This window comes from Oncorhynchus gorbuscha, linkage group LG25, assembly GCF_021184085.1.
Source record: "Oncorhynchus gorbuscha isolate QuinsamMale2020 ecotype Even-year linkage group LG25, OgorEven_v1.0, whole genome shotgun sequence".
Classification (NCBI taxonomy): Eukaryota; Metazoa; Chordata; class Actinopteri; order Salmoniformes; family Salmonidae; genus Oncorhynchus; species Oncorhynchus gorbuscha.
The window spans coordinates 15268940-15291279 of record NC_060197.1 but is presented as its reverse complement, the minus strand read 5'-3'; the positions used below and the strand labels follow the sequence as shown (position 1 = coordinate 15291279).

Below are 22340 nucleotides of genomic sequence, written 5' to 3'. Positions count from 1 at the left end.
AGCTGCTGACAGTGCAACACTGTACTACACTACACAGTAGCACATTTTGTTGCAGTGACTAGCTTCTGGTTATGAACAGAACATAAAGACAGAGCATATCCCTTGTGGGTATACTTGAACAGCAGTGATCACCAATTCTCCTGGAAAGCGACAGTGGTAGCCTTGCACAATTTTGCTCCAGCAACTGTCTCAACTAAACAACTGGACTTGACAATTAGTTGAATAAGGTGTTTTGCAGTTGGAACAAAAGCCCGCCCGGTAGCTGCCCAGGGTCTATGGTTGGTGACCGCTGGGTTAGGGTTTAAAGACCTTACCTGAGAGTTCAGTGGTCAGGCTGTCTGTGTCCCCATACTCAAACTCCAAGTTAGGGGACTCCATGGAGCTCTGAAAACAGAAAAACAACACTGAAGTCTAGGCAGAACCGCGAAGGGAAATGAAGGCACACTAACACGCACGGGCACGCACAAAACATACATCCGTGGTTATAATTCCTTTACAACCACAGAAAGCACACAGTTCAGGTTCTTCCACTCACTGTTCTTCCTTCTCGGATGGGTAAGCACATTCGTTGAGCTTTCTTTTCCGCATGGCTATGCAAATGCAGGCAACAGTCGGAGTGGAAAAACTGAACGAGAGGGACGCAGGAGTCAACATGCCCTAGATGTCAGAGTGGGTTAACGTACGTATCCAGTTAAGGGTCTTTGATGCTGCTCTGACATTAGCCTCACCCCATGATTACTGCTTGCCCTCTGGGGATTTTACTACAGGACCCCATGGTACACACACGCCTAGAGAGACACATACTCAAACACAGTACGTACACACACACACAGCATGGCGGGGATAAGGACAGAGGACCGAGCCCACCTCTGTTAGCCGTCATAGTTACTAAAAGCATTATTTTCCCAGGTCGGAGACAGACTGATACAGTATGCACGATCTCACCAGTTATCAAAGCACCGCAGAACAACAACATTCACATACTGCCAGCCAATTCAAAACGCCGTAGCACTTGGACAGAGACAGACCAGACTTTGAAATAGGTTAAGGACAGCCGTTAGTCAGCCTGGAGTGAGTGTCTCAGCGGCAATTTAGCGAGAGAAAATTACAGCTAATCACGGTCCTTAAATGGCATGTGTCAGTGGCGGAGCCGTTGCTGGAGGGCGAGGACTGTCTGTAGTTGTTTTTCATGCAGCCTACCACAGAAGGGCAGCTAATGTCAGGGATAGGCGAACATCTGTAATTCATTGGAATCTGAAGCACCCAAAAGCCTCAGAAAATGTCTGTCAGATTAGGTTGAGATTCAATAGGAGCGATTGAAAATGTAAGAATCGTTTGGCCTAATGACTTGTTCATTTAAAATACATTGGGCCCAGATTCAACTCCAGATGGAGACTTGTTGTGTATTATGAGGTGGTTTTTAGTTCCAAACACCATCAGTGCTAAGACGTACTAGAGCGACAAACTCAGCAAAAAAAAGAAACGGCCTCACTGTCAACTGCGTTTATTTTCAGCAAACTTAACATGCGTAAATATTTGTATGAACATAACAAGATTCAACAACTGAGACATAAACTGAACAAGTTCCACAGACATGTGACTAACAGAAATGGAATAATGTGTCCCTGAACAAAGGGGGGTCAAAATCAAAAGTAACAGTCAGTATCTGGTGTGGCCACCAGCTGCATTAAGTACTGCAGTGTATCTCCTCCTCATGGACTGCACCAGATTTGCCAGTTCTTGCTGTGAGATGTTACCCCACTCTTCCACCAAGGCACCTGCAAGTTCCCAGACATTTCTGGGGGGAATGGCCCTAGCCCTCACCCTCCGATCCAACAGGTCTCAAACGTGCTCAATGGGATTGAGATCCAGGATCTTTGCTGGCCATGGCAGAACACTGACATTCCAGTGTTGCAGGAAATCCCACACAGAACAAGCAGTATGGCTGGTGGAATTGTCATGCTGGAGGGTCATGTCAGGAGCCTGCAGGAAGGAGCCTGCAGGAAGGTTACCACACGAGGGAGGAGGACGTCTTCCATGTAATGCACAGCGTTGAGATGGCCTGCAATGGCTACAAGCTTAGTCCGATGATGCTGTGACACACCGCCCCAGACCATGACGGACCCTCCACCTTGATCCCGCTCCAGAGTTCAGGCCTCGGTGTAACGCTCATTCCTTTGACGATAAACGCGAATCCAACCATCACCCTTGGTGAGACAAAACTGTGACTCATCAGTTAAGAGCACTTTTTGCCAGTCCTGTCTGGTTCAACGATCGTGGGTTTGTGCCCATAGGCGACGTTGTTGCTGGTGACGTCTAGTGAGGACCTGCCTTACAACAGGCCTACAAGCCCTCAGTCCAGCCTCTCTCAGCCTATTGAGGACAGTCTGATGGAGGGATTGTGCGTTCCTGATGTAACTCGGCAGTTATTGCCTTACTGTACCAATCCTGTGCAGGTGTTGTTACACGTGGTCTGCCACTGCGAGGATGATCAGCTGTCCATCCTGCCTCCCTGTAGCGCCGTCTTAGGCGCCTCACAGTACGGACATTGCAATTCATTGCCCTGGCCACATCTGCAGTCCTCATGCCTCCTTGCAGCATGCCTAAGGCACATTCACACAGATGAACAAGGACCCTGGGCACCTTTCTTTTGGTGTTTTTCAGAGTCAGTAGAAAGACCTCTTTAGTGTCCTAAGTTTTCATAACTGAACTTAATTGTCTACAGTCTGTAAGCTGTTAGTGTCTTAACCATTCTACAGGTGCACGTTCATTCATTGTTTATGGTTCATTGAACAAGCATGGGAAATAGTGTTAAAACCCTTTACAATGAAAGTCTGAAGTTATTTGGATTTTTACGAATTATCGTTGAAAGACAGGGTTGCTGAGTTTACATGTGATATGAGTAATATAAGATATGTAAACATTATTAAAGTGGCATTATTTAAAGTGGCATTGTTTAAAGTGACTAGTGATCCATTTATTAGTGTCCAGTGATTGGGTAACAATGTCCGCAGCAGCCTCTCGGAGTTAATGATTTCTGTTTAGCAGTCTGATGGCCTTGAGAGAAGCTGTTTTTCAATCTCTCGGTCTCAGCTTTGATGCACCTGTACTGACCCCCCCTTCTGGATGATAGAAGGGTGAACAGGCAGTGGCTCGGGTGGTTGTTGTCCTTGATGAGCTTTTTGGCCTTCCTGTGACATCGGGTGTTGTAGGTGTCATGGAAGGCAGGTAGTTTGCCCCCGCAGATGCGTTGTGCAGACCGCACCACCCTCTGGAGAGCCTTGTGTTTGAGAGCGGTGCAGTTGTCGTACCAGGCTGTGATACAGCCCGACAGGATGCTCTCGATTGTGCATCTGTAAAAGTTTGTCCGGGTTTTGGGTGACAAACCAAATTTCTTCAGTCTCCTGAGTTTGAAGAGGCGGTGTTGCGCCTTCTTCACCACAGTGTCTGTGTAGGTGGACCATTTCAATTCGTCTGTGATGTGTACGCATAGGAAGTTAAAACTTTCCAACTTCTCCACTGCTGTCCCTTCGATGTGGATAGGGGGGTGCTCCCTCTGCTGTTTCCTGAAGTCCACAATCATCTCCTTTTGTTGACGTTGAGTGAGAGGTTGCTTTCCTGACACCACACTCGAGTGCCCTCACCCACATGTAGGCTGTCTCATCATCGTTGGTGTTCAGGCCCTTCACTGTTGTGTCGTCTGCAAACTTGATTATTGAGTTGGATGCCTGCATGGCCACGCAGTCGTGGGTAACAAGGAGTACAGGAGAGGGCTGAACACACACCCTTGTGTGGCCACAGTGTTGCGAAGTGGAGATGTTTTTTCCTACCTTCACCACCTGGTGGCAGCCCATCAGAAGGTCCAGGACCCAGATGCAGATACTCCTACTGCTCTCTCTTCGTCCGCCCACGTGTTCTCGCACACCCCGAGAGCTTCTGGTCAGCGGGGTGGTGGCATCGGGATCCTTATCTCTCCCAAGTTCATTTTCTCATTCTCTCTTTCTCCCCTTACCCATTTGTCTATCGCCTCCTTTGAATTTCATGCTGTCACAGTTACCAGCCCTTTTAAGCTTAACATCCTTATCATTTATCGCCCTCCAGGTTCCCTCGGAGAGTTCATCAATGAGCTTGATGCCTTGATAAGCTCCTTTCCTGAGGACGGCTCACCTCTCACAGTTCTGGGCGACTTTAACCTCCCCACGTCTACCTTTGACTCATTCCTCTCTGCCTCGTTCTTTCCACTCCTCTCCTCTTTTGACCTCACCCTCTCACCTTCCCCCCCTACTCACAAGGCAGGCAATATGCTCGACCTCATCTTTACTAGATGCTGTTCTTCCACTAACCTCATTGCAACTCCCCTCCAAGTCTCCGACCACTACCTTGTATCCTTTTCCCTCTCGCTCTCATCCAACACTTCCCACACTGCCCCTACTCGGATGGTATCGCGCCGTCCCAACCTTCGCTCTCTCTCCCCCGCTACTCTCTCCTCTTCCATCCTATCATCTCTTCCCTCTGCTCAAACCTTCTCCAACCTATCTCCTGATTCTGCCTCCTCAACCCTCCTCTCCTCCCTTTCTGCATCCTTTGATTCTCTATGTCCCCTATCTTCCAGGCCGGCTCGGTCCTCCCCTCCCGCTCCGTGGCTTGACGACTCATTGCGAGCTCACAGAACAGGGCTCCGGGCAGCCGAGCGGAAATGGAGGAAAACTCGCCTCCCTGCGGACCTGGCATCCTTTCACTCCCTCCTCTCTACATTTTCCTCCTCTGTCTCTGCTGCTAAAGCCACTTTCTACCACTCTAAATTCCAAGCATCTGCCTCTAACCCTAGGAAGCTCTTTGCCACCTTCTCCTCCCTCCTGAATCCTCCTCCCCCCTCCTCCTCCCTCTCTGCAGATGACTTCGTCAACCATTTTGAAAAGAAGGTCGACGACATCCGATCCTCGTTTGCTAAGTCAAACGACACCGCTGGTTCTGCTCACACTGCCCTACCCTGTGCTCTGACCTCTTTCTCCCCTCTCTCTCCAGATGAAATCTCGCGTCTTCTGACGGCCGGCCGCCCAACAACCTGCCCGCTCGACCCTATCCCCTCCTCTTCTCCAGACCATTTCCGGAGACCTTCTCCCTTACCTCACCCCGCTCATCAACTTATCCCTGACCGCTGGCTACGTCCCTTCCGTCTTCAAGAGAGCGAGAGTTGCACCCCTTCTGAAAAAACCTACACTCGATCCCTCCGATGTTAACAACTACAGACCAGTATCCCTTCTTTCTTTTCTCTCCAAAACTCTTGAACGTGCCGTCCTTGGTCAGCTCTCCCGCTATCTCTCTCAGAATGACCTTCTTGATCCAAATCAGTCAGGTTTCAAGACTAGTCATTCAACTGAGACTGCTCTTCTCTGTATCACGGAGGCGCTCCGCACCGCTAAAGCTAACTCTCTCTCCTCTGCTCTCATCCTTCTAGACCTATCGGCTGCCTTCGATACTGTGAACCATCAGATCCTCCTCTCCACCCTCTCCGAGTTGGGCATCTCCGGCGCGGCCCGCGCTTGGATTGCGTCCTACCTGACAGGTCGCTCCTACCAGGTGGCGTGGCGAGAATCTGTCTCCTCACCACGCGCTCTCACCACTGGTGTCCCCCAGGGCTCTGTTCTAGGCCCTCTCCTATTCTCGCTATACACCAAGTCACTTGGCTCTGTCATAACCTCACATGGTCTCTCCTATCATTGCTATGCAGACGACACACAATGAATCTTCTCCTTTCCCCCTTCTGATGACTAGGTGGTGAATCGCATCTCTGCATGTCTGGCAGACATATCAGTGTGGATGACGGATCACCACCTCAAGCTGAACTTCGGCAAGACGGAGCTGCTCTTCCTCCCGGGGAAGGACTGCCCGTTCCATGATCTCGCCATCACGGTTGACAACTCCATTGTGTCCTCCTCCCAGAGCGCTAAGAACCTTGGCGTGATCCTGGACAACACCCTGTCGTTCTCAACTAACATCAAGGCGGTGGCCCGTTCCTGTAGGTTCATGCTCTACAACATCCGCAGAGTACGACCCTGCCTCACACAGGAAGCGGCGCAGGTCCTAATCCAGGCACTTGTCATCTCCCGTCTGGATTACTGCAACTCGCTGTTGGCTGGGCTCCCTGCCTGTGCCATTAAACCCCTACAACTCATCCAGAACGCCGCAGCCCGTCTAGTGTTCAACCTTCCCAAGTTCTCTCACGTCACCCCGCTCCTCCGCTCTCTCCACTGGCTTCCAGTTGAAGCTCGCATCCGCTACAAGACCATGGTGCTTGCCTACGGAGCTGTGAGGGGAACGGCACCTCAGTACCTCCAGGCTCTGATCAGGCCCTACACCCAAATAAGGGCACTGCGTTCATCCACCTCTGGCCTGCTCGCCTCCCTACCACTGAGGAAGTACAGTTCCCGCTCAGCCCAGTCAAAACTGTTCGCTGCTCTGGCTCCCCAATGGTGGAACAAACTCCCTCACGACGCCAGGACAGCGGAGTCAATCACCACCTTCCGGAGACACCTGAAACCCCACCTCTTTAAGGAATACTTAGGATAGGATAAAGTAATCCTTCTCACCCCCCCCCCCCTTAAAATATTTAGTTGCACTATTGTAAAGTGGCTGTTCCACTGGATGTCATAAGGTGAATGCACCAATTTGTAAGTCGCTCTGGATAAGAGCGTCTGCTAAATGACTTAAATGTAAATGTAGATGCACAAGGCGTGGTTGAGACCCAGGGCCTCCTGCTTGATGATGAGCTTGGAGGGTACTATGGTGTTGAATGCTGAGCTGTAGTCAATAAACAGCATTCTTACATAGGTATTATTTTTGTCCAGATGGGATAGGGCAGTGTGCAGTGTGATTGCGTCATCTGTGGATCTGTTGGGGCGGTATGCAAACTGAAGTGGGTCTAGGGTGGCTGGTAAGATGGAGGTGATATTCCTTGACTTGCCTCTCAAAGCACTTCATGATGACAGAAGTGAGTGCTACGGGGTGTTAGTCATTTAGTTCAGTTATCTTTGCCTTCTTGGGTACAGGAACAATGGTAGCCATCTTGAAGCAGTCAGGGACGCAGTCTGGGATAGGGAGCGATTGAATATGTTTGTAAACACACCAAGCCAGTTGGTCTGCGCATGCTCTGAGGACGCGGCTAGGGGTTCCGTCTGGGCCAGCAACCTTGCGAGGGTTAACAAGTTTAAATATTTTACTCATGTCAGCCACTGAGAAGGAGAGGGGTGGGGACCACAGTTTTTGTTAGCGAGCCTCAACGGTGGCTCTGTATTATCCTCAAATGGGCAAATAAGGTGTTTAGCTTGTCTTGAAGCAAGACATCGGTGTCCGTGACATGGCCGTTTTTGTTTTTCTAGTCCGTGATTTCCTGTAGACCGTGCCACATACGTCTCGTGTCTGAGCCGTTGAATTGCGACTCCACCTTGTCCCTGTACCGGCATTTTGCTTGTTTGAGTGCCTTGCAGAGGGAATAACTACACTGTTTATATTCAGCCGTATTTCCAGACCTCTTTCCATGGTTAAATGCTGTGAATCGCGCTTTCAGTATTGCGCGTGTGAAGGAAAAGCAGCCAACAAGTTCTCAGCATGTGGGAACTCCTTCAAGACTGTTGGAAAAGCATTCCTCATGAAGCTGGTTGAGAGAATGCCAAGAGTGTGCAAACCTGTCAAGAAGGGTGGCTACTTTGAAGAATCTAAAATCTATTTTGATTTCTTTAAACCTGTTTGGGTTACTACATAATTCCATATATGTTATTTCACATATTTTATATCCTGCCTGTTTGGCACTGTCCGGGGGTATCGTCGGCCACAGTGTCTCCCGACCCCTCCTGTCTCAGCCTCCAGTATTTATGCTGCAATAGTTTATGTCTCTCGGAGGACCTGGGCCCTAGGACCATGCCTCAGGACTACCTGGCCTGATGACTCCTTGCTGTCACCAGTCCACCAGGTCATGCTGCTGCTCCAGTTTCAACTGTTCTGCCTGCGGCTATGGAACCCTGACCTGTTCAATGGACATGCTACCTGTCCCAGACCTGCTGTTTTCAACTCTCTAGAGACAGCAGGAGCGGTAGAGATACTCTGAATGATCGGCTATGAAAAGCCAACTGACATTTTCTCCTGAGGTGCTGACCTGTTGCACCCTCTACAACCACTGTGATTATTATTATTATTATTATTATTATTATTATTATTATTATTAACCCTGCTGGTCATCAATGAACATTTGAACATCTTGGCCATGTTCTATTATAATCTCCACCTGGCATAGCCAGAAGATGACTGGCCACCCCTCATAGCCTGGTTCCTCTCTAGGTATCTTCCTAGGTTTTGGCCTTTCTAGGGAGTTTTTCCTAGCCACCATGCTTCTACACCTGCATTGCTTGCGGTTTGTGGTTTTAGGTTGGGTTTCTCTACAGCACTTTGTGACATCAGCTGATGTAAGAAGGGCTTTATAAAAACATTTGTAGAATAAAAGTGAAGACATAAAAATCTATCAATGTATAAAATAGTGAGAATAAAGAAAAACCCTTGAATGAGTAGGTGTATTCAAACTTTTGACTGGTACTGTACAGATGACCCTAATTACCTTGACTAACCTGTGCCTCCGCTCAATGACTCTGTACCGGTACCCCTTGTATATAGCCTCGTTACTGTTATTTTATCGTTGCTCTTTATTTATTGTTGCTCGTTATTTTTTATATTTTCTTATTTTTTTATTTATGTATTTTTTTAAAGCTTCAGTTCATTTTAGTAAATACTTTCTTAAAACTGCATTGTTGGTTAAGGGCTTGTAAGTAAGCATTTCACTGTAAGGTCTACACCTGTTGTATTCGGCGCATGTGACAAATAACATTTGATTTTATTTGATTAGAAACCACATCTTAATTTCAGCTCACGATTGCTTGATTGGGATAATAATTAAACACAGGCATGTCTGATTGGCTTAGTCCCCCTGCAGATGAGATGAGAGGATGCCAGAAGGTTGTGTCTGTTGCACGGGAAACTAAGGTTGGTGTTGTTATTGCTCTCAATAGAGCTCTTTCATGTTTGTTTGAAGGAGAGTGGGGAATTTGGTGTCTCTCACTCAGCTACCCGTGGGCATCAACAAATCTCTCTCTCCCCCACCCCCTCCAGCTTGCTATGAACACTAACCTTCCTTCCACACTGGCACAGTGAACCCTGCACTCCACCGTCGGTGTGTGCAAACACTGGGCATCCCATCAAAATCCCCACCAGCCCCCATCCCCCCTCTTCTCATATAAGCATATGTTAAAAATAACCTATGACTGAAGCCAGCCAGCCAAGCCAATGGGCCAATGCAACAATCAACTCTAACACAGATCACATGAGGAATAGCCTGGACAAAGCAATAGAATTAAGTGGGATGATCATATCTCATATCGACTATGATGACTTAGGCGTGCATTGTGTGGCTTGAGCACTGAATGTAGTCTTAGCTACTTGACTACACTGAGTTCGGTTTATAGATGCATTAGTCTGCTTTAAAAGAAGCCATTGGTAAAGAAATTAGCCAACTGGATCCTTCTTCAGATTTCACCAGTGTGGACATGAGGTTTCATGCATTTATTCCATGCCCATCAACCATCATTGAAACCCCCCACCTCTGTCCTGGAAAGCTTGAGGCTGGAGGGGAAATATACTCTAATTCCTTTTTTGTATCACCCCCCCCCCCCCACCACCACCATATAATATGCCCAACAAACACAATCCAGGATATGATTGGTGTGATTTCACTGGATAGATGTAGGCTACCCACCACCAGTTTGCCCACTAGCAGGGCTAGGCAACCTAGTCTGGATCTGGGTTACACTGCCAAGACAAGAATCCAAAATGCAATTGATTTGTTTTCATTTTTAATGGCTGAATGAATTATTTATTACAACAACTATATGCTGTATCCTAGAGGTATGGAGCATAATGTCAAGCATGTTTACTTGAAAGCAAGCATATAATTAGAGAAACATTTTGAAAACCTATTAGTGTGTTGAAAAAAAATCCAGTTAGTAATTACATCTTAATATGTAATAATTGAGAAACTAGCTAATAGCCTATGCCTTATTCTATCAATTTCAAATCCACTCTTCTGCACGGACAAATAAATGCAATTTAAAAATGTAATTGATTCACACACTGGAATATCTACATATAGGCTGCTGCCCGAGCATATGGGACAAATAAGTACACACCGAATGATTTCTTCTTCTTCTTATATCCCCAACATCACTACTGTGTACATAAACCTACTGTATATTTGCCAATCTGACACTGGTCTACGATGCCATGCACAAATACACAGGCAGCAGCTGCAAGAGAAGATTCGACCACAAAACGTCCTGGACATTGACAGTCACATTAGCTACCTGTATTTGCCACGTTCAGAATTAACCATAAACTTACGGTATTTATAGCATCCACTTGCTCGGTCACCAAAATAACAACCCGGGCTGCATGCTTTCAAAAGCGGCTCTGTGGCAAAAGGGCATTTAAAGCTCCCCAGCAACAACAAACCACACGGACGTGGACCCCTCTACACTGGCTCAACGAGTAGCTACAAACTGGCTTTACCTCCCAATCCTTCAGCAGATTCACGAACACATATCTCCCATTCGGCAGAGGCCTTTTGTTTGTTGCAGTTATATGTTAATATAATTCATGATAGGTACCTCCATTTCGTCTGCCTGCATCTTTCTGTGTTGGTTCGTTCACTTTTTCTGCAGCTTGTGCATTCCGGTAAGGTTCGAGCCTGACAAACTGTAACAGATTTCAGTTTATTCCAAGTTCAGGAAACCCGTCCCCGTTAGTGTGATTGGTTGACTGGACGCCAGAGAGGGCGGGGTTAACTTCTACTGTAAATGGTGACAGGCGGGTTGATCTTACCCGCGAGTGAATCAGTCGAGTAGAGGATCTTCGAATGCGGTCAATTTAATTGGTGCTGATGCTGAGTGTTCCATAATGGCACCTACATTAGAAACATTGTTCGTCTCGGTGGATTTCAAAGAAACATTTGCTATTATAGCTTAGTATTGATAGGCTATTCAATTGTATCTATGTGCTTGAATATAACCATAACGTTCACACAGCTGTTAAATCCATCTTGTTCTGTCAGAATGACTGGATTGTGTAAAGATGATCTGTCATCCTCCACACCTTTGTCAGAGTGGGCCTTTCAATCAATCCAAGAACCGAGACAAGACACAAAACCTATGAGTCAATAAAATGATTTTGTATCTCAGTTGGTAGAGCATGCCTACCCATACGTAGAATGTATGCACACATGACTGTAACAAATGGCATATATTATTATTATTATATTATATCAGCCTAGTAACAAACCTGATTAAATGAATCAAGAGCTTGATGACCATTTGACGAATCGGGTATGTTATTGCTGGGCCAGAACAAAAGCCTGCTTCCAGGATCATGATTGAAGAACACTGCTCCAGAGGGAATTTAATATTTCCCCCCAAACATCCATCCCTTGAGGCAGGCTGCCACATTGAGTGGTGGTAATGTAAGGGTCGGAGAGGGGCGACGACAGACCAGACCTAGACCACTCCACGGCCATTCTCATCCCACCACCACTAGTGACCTGAGTGAATTATTGATTAGTGACTGTAGCAGGGGGCTCCTTGATGTAGATCCCCCCCCATAACAACCCCCTGACTGAGAAAAGCACTTAACGTGATCTGATTGGAGTGTACAGTTTGAGAGCGCAAAGGTCATTCATATCTGTTTCACGTGCGTGAACTTGACACATGGTGGCTGGTTGAGTGCGAGGGTGTTTATACTGTATGCAGGAATTTATTGATGAAGAACACTGGTCAAAACAAACATGATGTGAAATGCACCTGTGTTAATGTCATTCTTTTGAGGCCACCTTCATTGGGTTACTATTTCCTCTTTCTTATTAGCACCTTTTTTAAACTCTGCATGGTTGGGAAAGAGCTCATACGTAAACATTTCACTAAAGTCTACACCTTTTGCATTCAGCTTATGTGACAAACACATTTCATTTCCTGATATGGTTAATATTGGTGGCTGTTAGGGACCAAAACAACAGTTTAACTATGAATCTTGCGTTTTTACCTTTGTGTGTCAAACCTTTCACATTAACGGAGTGAAGTCAGTGTGTGTGTTGCATGAGCGGGATAATAGGCAGTCAACATCTGATTTTGTCTGTGTGTGTGTGTGTGCTTCAGTGTGCTGGTGCAGAGTGGGTTCGCTCTGATTAGGTCACTCACTACGACTGTGACTGAGTGGCGACAACAGCTGCTTCCAAGTTCTCTCGACACCCCCAGTGTCACCCCCGATCACTGCGTCATCTGGCAACACAGTTATCCATTTAATCTGAGCGCATACCCCAATTATAACCCCGTGACGGAGTAAGTCTCCAAACTTCTTAGTTCTGAGAACATAATTCAAATAGACACAGAATCTATCGTGTTGAGTCACTGAATAACCCGTGTTAATGTTAGAAGCACGTGTTCTTCACAACCGCAGTAATACGTCTTATAGGACAAATGGCTTGTAAATAAGATTGTGGGAACATAACCTAAACCCATCCTGTAAAACTTGGCCAAACACTGGTACCAGCGCCTTGTAATCAAATCATCCAAGCTATAGTGAAACGCCCTAGTTAACAATGATACTACTTTGTTTCTAGCACTTGGCATAACATCCTCTCTTCCTCTCTCAGGCGGTGTCATTACGGATGTCTATCTTTCTTTGAGCTCCCAGCAGCAGCAGGCAGTCATCCTCTCATCTCTCAGATCAGCCGGATTCTAGAGATGCCTCAAGGCCATGGGAAATCAGCTTACTCAGGCAGCCCCAATACTGATCGTTTGCCCAATAATTGGTATAAGGTCTGATCGGTTAAACTGTGTAAATGCAACCATGTATGCTTAATAGGCATCGGCAGCAATCTTTCTATCCACATGTAGGTATGTTCAAGAAAATACATGAAAATGAATAAAAATACAGCACATAGTATATTAGACGACAAAGGTTGATACAACGGACATTTTTATTCTTTAAGATTAGATTTATTATTGCTCATCTATCATTATCACTTGCAATATTTAAACATTTTTTCTACAACTTAAAAATTTGAGAAAAAAAATGTTCCATTTGTACTGAATGTGGATTTACAACAATAAATACAAGAATTGATATGCTGGAATTCCTATACTTTTGAGTTAACCATACAAGATGCTGGCGTTAACCCTGCCCACGTGACGCAGCTATTGGACCGACAAATGCTCTTTCACCCCTGGGAAACGCACAGGCTATGATCCTGAGACAACTGTATCGAAGCAACCATGTCCTACTACACATGACCCTAACACACACACACACACACACACACACACTCGGTCAGACACGATAAACCACTCTAACAGATGAGATAATCAGCACAAGGATAATGTTCTAAAAAGTCAGACAAACAGAAATATGGGCATTATGGATGGTCACACAGACAGGGCCTCCGACTTGGAAGATGGTTATTATGGAGGCTGGGGGCCATAAATGCACAAACGGTAGCTCACGAGTATGACATGAACACAGTGGCATTTTAGAATGTATAGTTTGGGCATAATTAACATGGGATCAATATGGGTGTATGTTCTCAAGGATTTAAGTCCATTCTATAAGATGTAAAAAAAAAAAAAAAAAAAAAATGAGAAGAAAAGATGGCTCCTCCCAGCTGGCTCCTCCCAGCTGGCTTGTAGTAACGGGCTTTTGGTTCAGGAGAAAACCCTAACAGCTGGGATAACAAAGTTGAATCTAAAAACGCAGAGGAAATTAAGCCGGACTAATAAATCGTACCAGAGGTGTTTGGCCCTCACCAGAAAAACTCAAACTAACGAAGACACCAAATCTTGGACATTTATAAAAGGTGACTATGACCTTTTATCATAAATGCATAATAAATTGGAACAGAGGTAAACTGATGTCTGAAGTGGTGAAACTTTTTGGAACGTGTGAAATGTAAGGTTCCCAACTAATTACAAGCATATGTAATGATCCAGGCATAAAGCTATAGCCTCACTGCAGTTAAAACCACAACTAAACGCCTGACAATGGCTAATTGGTTTTAGCGCTGTAATTACTGTACAGGTTCTGCGTACAGCAGCTTAGTATTGAGGACCTGGCCAAAGAAACTACTACCAGCCTTGCTGTACATTTGGTATCTTACTGAAATAGTCTGTCACAGTTTTCAACAAAAAAAATCATACCGAACATTTATCATAACATTTAATTGCTTATCTTTATAGCGAGACAGATGTTTAATTTCAAAGGTAAGATATTAGATGGGAGGAGGAAAGATAGAAACATCTACAATTCTACGTAAATATCTAAATATATCCCCTTGTAATGATCTCCCATACCTGTCATGCCTCTAATTAAGCAATAAGGTACGAGGGGGTTTATGGTATATGGCTAATATACCCTGTGCTAAGGGCTGTTCTTATGTACGACGCAACGCAGAGTGTCTGGACACAGCCCTTAGCCGTGGTATATTTCCAATATACCACAAACCCATGAGGTGCCTTATTGCTATTATAAACTGGTTACCAACATAATTAGAACAGTAAAAATAAATGTTTTGTCATGGTGGTATACAGTCTGATATACCACGGCTTTCAACATTCAGGGCTCGAACTACCCAGTTTATAATACAGTATAATGCTTTGAAAGGAGAATCTAGCTCCGGACATTGTGGATGGATGTCACAAACTCTGGTCGGGCAAAATACTTTTCATATAACTTCAACACTGGCATCATGTGAGCAGTTTGGGAGCTGAAGAACATAGTTCATTATTGAGAGGCTGTGGTACAGGGAGCTGAGATGGATTCACTGTGTTTGAGCGATAGGTGCGGGAGAGAGGTCCCAACCAATCACAGGGAAAGACCCCGCCCCCACACCTGTCACTGTCCAGTTTGACTGGGGGAATAGGAGAACCAACGCATTAAAACGTACTTAAAAACAAGGACAGAGAATAAATCTGAATCAAATGAGCAAAGACAGGATATGATTGGACCCAATGACCTCCCCTCTCTTCATCTAATCCCTTCCAATTTATATTTGAAAAAAAAAAAAATCAAGAGTAGGAAATACGGACAACAGGACATGAACCACACGTCCATCACTAAATCTTCAGAGGTCATCTTTCATTCACACAGAGATTTTTTTGTACATTGGTTTTTCGTCATTAATAGTTTTTCCATCTTTTAGGTTTTAAACGAACAATAAAAAGATCTCGCAACGGAGTTTACGTACGACTGACTGACGGACAGACAAGTAGCTAAGAGAAGACGAAATCTCCAGGAGACGCTTGCTAAGGAGCGCAAAATGGCAGGAGCAGCTCAAAAAAAAGGTTAGAGTTACATTATTCTAGCGGAAATAAATAAAACACTGCCAAAGCGCAGGTAAGCCACGCCCTCCACTCGGAGCAATTAGCACATAGCTCCTCCCCTCTTGTAAAAAGCAGGTGTGTGACTATTCCGTCCTCCTCTCTCCTTTCTTCTGGGTTCTGTACGATTTTTGGAGCCTTGGTATTTTCTTCATTTCAGAGTTGGTTTAATACCTTGGGGAGAAAAAAAACGAAATGTCAAATCCTGCAGTTACAGTTATGTAACAATCTTGCACTGTGGAGCTCTCTCTACCAAGCATCGCCGTCTTACCGTGCTTCTACATCTGCATTGCTTGCTGTTTGGGGTTTTAGGCTGGGTTTCTGTATAGCACTTTGTGACATCGGCTGATGTAAAAGGGGCTTTATAGATACATTTGATTGATTGATTTCTCATTATAACTCTGATAACTGTATTCATAACATTACACCTTTGCAATATAACACCACGAAAGATGTACACCGAGTAGACAAAACATTAAGAACACCTGCTCTTTCCATGCCAGACTGACCAGCTGAATCCAGGTGAAAGCTACGATCCCTTATTGATGTCACTTCAAGCAGTGTAGATGAAGGGGAGGAGTCAGGATAAAGAAGGATTTTTAAGCAATTGAGGCATGGATTGCATGCGTGTGCCATTCAGAGGGTGAAAGGGCAAGACAAAGGATTTAAGTGCCTTCGAACGGGGTATGGTAGTAGGTGCCAGGTGCAACGGGTTTGTGCCAAGAACTGCCATGCCTCAGGACGACCTGGCCTGATGACTACTTGCTGTCTCCAGTCCACCTGGCCATGCTGCTGCTTCAGTTTCAACTGTTCTGCCTGCGGCTATGGAACTCTGACCTGTTCACCGGACATGCTAACCACCGTGCTTCTACACCTACATTGCTTGCTGTTTGGGGGTTTTAGGCTGGGTTTCTGTACAGCACTTTGAGATATCAGCTTATGAAAGAAGATCATTATAAATCTATTTTAACTGCAACGCTGCTGGATTCACGCTCAACAGTTTGCCGTGTGTATCGTGTACGGTCCACCACCCAAAGGACATCCCGCCAACTTGACACAACAGTGGCAAGCAGTTGAGTTAACATGGGCCAGCATCCCTGTGTAACACTTTCAATACCTTGTAGAGTCCGTGCTCTGACGAAATGATGGGGTGGGGGTGCACGACACAAAAACAGGAAGGTGTTCCTAATGTTTGGTATACTCAAGTGTATGTGACATGCAATCTAAGCATTCAGGCGTTAATGTTTACCTGTAGTAGTTCGGCTTGAACGGCCCGTTCTTGTTCAAGCCCAGGTACTTGGCCTGCTCGTCACTCAGCTCAGTGAGGTGGGCATCGAACGTAGGCAGGTGAAGACTGGCCACATACTCATCTGGAATAATGCAGAAGGAGGGAGGGGGGGGGAGAAGAGCGAGAGAGAAAGATGGATAGAGAGAGAGAGAAAAAGTGGGAGGAGAGCGCCTAGTTACTCTAGCTAGCAGGGACATGGGGCTGTTGGTTATTTACTCTTTATTTGTTTGTGTGGGGTTAGCTGAACAAACTGGGGCTGCTTCTCCTGTCCCGGTCTCTCCCTCACGCCGTCTGTGATGGTGCAGTGAGCTTAGCAGCAGGGCCTGACAGGCTGACCTATATTGAGCCTCTCTGCCAGTCTGACCCTCTGCCTCTCATTCTCCCTGCAAATACGCCATACGCTGGCGTAGGATGCGTTCTACTATGGATTCTATATTTCCCAGACAGTGCAATGACTGTAAATGAGTAGAACGAAAGACTAAACGGCGCAAACACGACCTGATATACTAACATCCAGTGTTAGTTTTGGATCATGACGTAGAACATAGAGAACCCAATCCAAGACATGGCTGCAGGGGTTGAGTTGGCACAGAGCTGCTTCAAAACATATTCACGGTCATGCTAGCCATCTCTATCCCGATACTGAATCCATCGCTTCTATTTGCTGAGTCGGTTGTGCATTCTGGCTGATCCACTTTCAACTCAATGTTTACCCCTAAAAGGGTTTTGTCAGAGGTTCAGACAGGCGGACGGGTGCTGTCAGCTGACTGCTTCGGCTGAGGCCTGAGCGAATAAGGATTACGGAGTGTGTGCGTGTGTGAGACCGAGGGTTGAGGACAGAGGAGGGATAAAGGTGTACTGTGTACTGTGATAAAGGCGTCTGTGTTTGTGGACATAGAGCTCGGCCTCTTACCCATCTTCTTGGGCAGCAGGTAGACATCCTGTTTGTAGCGTCCCTCCGGGGCGTTGTACAGCTCTATCAGAGCCAGGGCCTGAGGTATGAAACAAGACCCGGATGTCAATCTCACACACACACACACACACACACACAGACATTTGTGTTACCATGGTAACGCCACGGTCGCTCTCATGACGCACGCGGCCTGGGGTCAGCGGCAGAGCAATGACATTACCCTGATCGCTCTGATTACAGTACGAAGTGGCACACACGCCGACGCCGATCCACCCCACACACAAATCACAAAAACGCACGGTACCTGAGTGGTGGCGGTGATGGACAGGACAAAGGTGGGGACCGTAGAGCAGCTTAGGTTCAGCAGACGACCCTGAGGACAGATCGAGACACACACATTGGGTTAACAACCAGGTAACGGCACACAGAATCAGAGAAAACTGCCTATAGCTCCGTCTCAATGATAAGATACTGTGTGTGTGTGTGTGGTTGACATCGACATCATCAAAATGTCAGAAAAAGTGTTGCCGAGTCCAAGGTCAGAATAACGGAAGACATGGTGCAGACGAGAGATGTAAACAGAGGGAGAAAATGAGACTGGTACTGTTACTGGGCTCAGACCGCTAACGAGGCAGCATTCACAAAGGAGGAGGAACTGATCTCCATTTACTACCGCCATCATACACTCCTTAGTGGCACAGAAAGCCTGCGATAATGTTCATTATGTCCCCATAGAGCTGCAACGTGTTGTGTTGGCGCGCAGCAATTACGACTTTGGTGGCGCTTTAGTTTCAATTCCCGTTTGCTGCGAGTATCAGTGACAGCACAACAGGCGTACTGTTACTTTATGCAGTATGCACACTGCCCGGTATGCACACCGCCCAGTATGCACACTGCCCGGGGGAAACTGAGGCCGCTCACACTTCCCTGTTCTGTAGAGGGCGTCAGGAGAACGGAACACCGGCTACTGGTGAGCCAAACAAACAAAAAAGCAACTTCTCTTTGAAAAAGCCCCTCAGCTCAAGACAGTAGAGAAGTGAGAGAGTCCAGGAGTGAAGACTGAGAGAATAGAGTCAAAAGAGGGAAGCGGGAGAGGGCCAAACAAACAGCAGAGGAGAGGGGGTTTCTGTTCTCTGATTAAAGCCTGGAGGAGATCAAACCGCAGACACACTGAAGCACCTGGCTCTGTCTGGCTTTCTGTCTGGCTCGCTCTCACGGTGGTTTCATTCTGTCAGAGACTGCTGCACACACACAGAGAGTGCCTCTGTCTCTCTCTGCTAAGAGAAAGGGAGTGCTGCACGCACACCGAGCAAGAGAGCGAGCGAGAGAGGGGCAAATGTGGTGTAGACGTACTGCTCGTTTACCAGGCTCAGCCTCAGATAGGGGTTGTTGTACAGCTACATATGGATCTATTCACGCCCAGTTATTTGGAAGTTGAGGATTTATAGATCAGATCATTGACCCGTGTGATTGAGCAGTGATTTGAGATAATACAAGGCTCTCCGTGACGGTACTAATGTGACGATGATGAATCACCTCAGCCAGCAGCACTATCCGCTTGCCGTCGGGCCAGATGACGTGGTCCACCTGTGACCTCACTCTCTCCCAGGTCAGCTCCGGGGTCCGCAGGCTCGCCTGGAGGAGAGGACAACAAAACGGACAGGAAAAAGTTACCACGAGAACAGTGTCACTACGACAACCAGGGCCTAAAATTAAACCCCGTCAAATGCGGGTTGATTTTGGCATTGGTGGGTAAAGATGTCTGTTTCACCAGCCACGTTGGCGGTTGGTCAGGGCTCCTCAAGCATGTCAATCCCATTTGTAAATAAGTCAAGTATGTACAGCTGAACTAATGCTGCAGTAGCTGTTTTCAAAGTATTTCTGTCATTTTGTTTCATAGCTGGTAGCTAAAATCACACAAAGAACTACAAATCCTATAATAATATCCCTTCTCGCTCAACATGCTGGAACACAGCCTGGCTGGGGAGCAGGGTGCACCGTGCTGAAGACTCATTTTGAAACCGGTGCGATCAAGTATAAAAAGGTGGTCAAATTTGTTTAATTTCTTATATATTTTTAACCATTCTTCTCCCCAATTTTGTAATATCCAATGGTAGTTACAGTCTTGTTCTATCGCTGTCCCCTACAGACTCGGGAGAGACGAAGGTAGAGAGCCATGCGTCCTCCGAAACACGACCCTGCCAAGCCGCACTGCTTGCTTGACACTGCTCGCTTAACCCGGAAGCCATCCGCACCAATGTGTCGGAGGAAACACCGTCCAGCTGGCGACCAAAGTCAGCTTGAAGGTGCCCGGCCCACCACAAGGAGTCGCTAGAGCGTGATGGGACAAGGACATCCTGGCTGGCCAAACCCTTCCCGAACCCAGACGACGCTGGGCCAATTGTGCGCCGCCTCATGGGTCTCCCAGTCACGGTCGGCTGCAACACAGCCTGGGATCGAACCCAGGTCTGTAGTGACACCTCAAGTACTGCCCTAGACCGCTGCACCACCTTGAAATCCAAAGTTGGTCAAACTTACTCTAAAGGGAGACTTTGTCCTTGTGTTTTGTGGCTATTTACATTGTTTTGTTCACAAGCTTGGTTGTTTTTCAATGTTTGAGTTTGCTTCAACTGCTAGCAAATACATCGGCTACTAGTCAGATTCTCTATATCACAGGCAGTCACTGACCAGCCCAGTGGCTCAGTGCCCTCGTTGCCACGGTAACCTCCCGCCCTTAAAGGGGCAGCGTAACATTTTTTATCTCATCTTAGGTATTTTGGTTAAGACTCAGGTCACAAAAAGTGAAGTAACTGAGTAATATACCACTTCACTTATTACTGGTAATACATGTATTGTTTTCGAAACATTACAACGCATGCTCATCCGTTAAAAAAATAATAATGTTAAAAAAATATTTTGGCTGGTAAAAAAACTGAGTGGCTGGTAGATTTTTAAATCTCTGCCGCAGTGGTGGGTGGACAAAAAAGTCAATGTCAGGCCCTGATGACAACAGTCACTATAAAAATGGTTTCACTATGACGTCACCTTAACAGTGATGATAACTGACAGGCATAAGCCACAGCGAGCCAATTCATAACTATGACAACGTCAGGTCAGGGGCGTGTTGTCGTATCACAGCTTCCCCCACAGTGACAATAACGTGACAAGCATTGGTGACAGCAGTGTCTTCCACCCACACGTTCAGTCAAGCTGTCACAATATCACACTCACACACGTACATACAACCCCCCCTTCATCTCCCACCAATACACACGCTTCACTCACCACGTCGATCTCGGTGTTCGAGTGTCCCATGTTACAGACAATACAGCCGTTCTTCATACGGTCCAAGTATTCTCTCACCACCACGTTCTTATTACCTGAAGTAGAGGGGCCGTCATTAAACGTGCCATCAATATTACAATCTCACAAACATCATGTTCACTACTGTACACAAACGTCAGAGAAAACCATGTGGACAGAGGAGAATTACTACCAATACCTCTTGCCGGGCCGATACATGCTGAATGACATTTATAACGACTTCAAAAAGGAATTATGTTGCTGTATATGCAACACAAATGATGCTAGGAATGAATCTCCTGCACTAGATGAATTTTATTTTTTTAAATTGATCTAGTTAAAATGCACCATTGGGCTCCACATCCACTCTCCACATAGACCTACAGTATGAATAAGTGTCTGAATGGCATCGCGTGCCTCGAAGTCGGAGTGTGTGAACGTGCAGGTCTGCGTGCATACACATTCGCACGAGTGATTACGGTTGTCTGTCCTTTTTGAATTAACGTTGATGAGGACGGCAGCCTGTCGACAGGCTTAATAGACGAGGGAAGTAATGAAGTCTGTCCCAATGAACTCTTCACTCTGATTAAATCTGAATGTGGAGCACTGACCGGCTGGCTACGCACATGGCTGCCAGGTCGGAGTGATTGAGGCGACTCCTGTAATGTCTACACCAGTGGTCACCAACATCTTTTGAGTCAAGATCACTTTATTTTTTAAAAACATGACTTTAAAAAAAGTAAGCATATGCAACATTAACCAATTCAAAACAGTTCTGTAGCAATGATGTCTGTAGTAGGCTATAGGACCAATACATTATCACTGCATATTGGCTATGCTTGAATTGCCCAGCCCATGTTGTTCTTCTCTGGTATGATCGCAATGGTACTAGATCATTTGTTGTATTACTTGTGAGACAGAGTGGAGTGAGCATAATAATTAGCTTTATGACTGGACCGATGGTCTGCATCTGATGGTCAGTCTGAGGGAAGGAGCAGAGGTGAGGCTGCCTCTCACCGTCCCTCCCTCCCTCCCTCCCTCCCTCCCTCCCTCCCTCCCTCCCGAGAATCCTGACGGGTTGCATCACTGCCTGGTATGGCAACCACACGACACAGGGTAGTACGTACGACCCAGTACATCACCGGGGCCAAGCTTCCTGCCACCCAGGACCTCTATACCAGGCGGTGTCAGAGGAAGGCCCTAAAAATCGTCAAAGACGATTGTCATACTTGTCATACTGTTCTCTCTGCTCCCGCACGGCAAGCGTTACCGGAGCGCCAAGTCTAGGTACAAGAGGCTTCTAAACAGCTTCTACCCCCAAGCCATAAGACTCCTAAACATCTAATCAAATGGCTACCCAGACTATTTGCTACCCACC

The 22340-nt window shown here is 46.4% G+C and overlaps 2 protein-coding genes across 8 annotated transcripts in view; both read right to left on the bottom strand.

The window, feature by feature from the left end:
• Positions 1–10842, bottom strand: part of LOC124013520 (striatin-interacting protein 1 homolog) — a 38623-nt gene extending 27781 nt beyond the window's left edge. Inside the window, exons 1-2 of one of the 4 annotated variants that reach the window (XM_046327800.1) lie at positions 10707–10842; positions 315–384 (exon numbers count right to left, since the gene is read on the bottom strand). In XM_046327800.1, coding sequence (XP_046183756.1) covers positions 315–384; positions 10707–10727 — 91 coding nt within the window. In that variant the 5' untranslated portion in view covers positions 10728–10842. Of the gene's footprint in view, positions 1–314; positions 385–535; positions 1010–10440; positions 10614–10706 lie in introns of those variants that run through there. The other 3 variants (XM_046327801.1, XM_046327799.1, XM_046327802.1) reach the window with 3 other exon arrangements.
• A 4295-nt stretch (positions 10843–15137) lies between these two features.
• The window catches only part of LOC124013744 (putative adenosylhomocysteinase 3), a 40224-nt gene continuing 33021 nt past the window's right edge, over positions 15138–22340 (bottom strand). For 3 of the 4 annotated variants that reach the window (XM_046328231.1, XM_046328233.1, XM_046328234.1), the window contains exons 12-17: positions 20945–21039; positions 19196–19294; positions 17964–18032; positions 17660–17738; positions 16708–16828; positions 15138–15632 (exon numbers count right to left, since the gene is read on the bottom strand). In XM_046328231.1, the coding sequence (XP_046184187.1) occupies positions 15626–15632; positions 16708–16828; positions 17660–17738; positions 17964–18032; positions 19196–19294; positions 20945–21039 (470 nt within the window). In that variant the 3' untranslated portion in view covers positions 15138–15625. Of the gene's footprint in view, positions 15633–16703; positions 16829–17659; positions 17739–17963; positions 18033–19195; positions 19295–20944; positions 21040–22340 lie in introns of those variants that run through there. The other variant, XM_046328232.1, reaches the window with a different exon arrangement.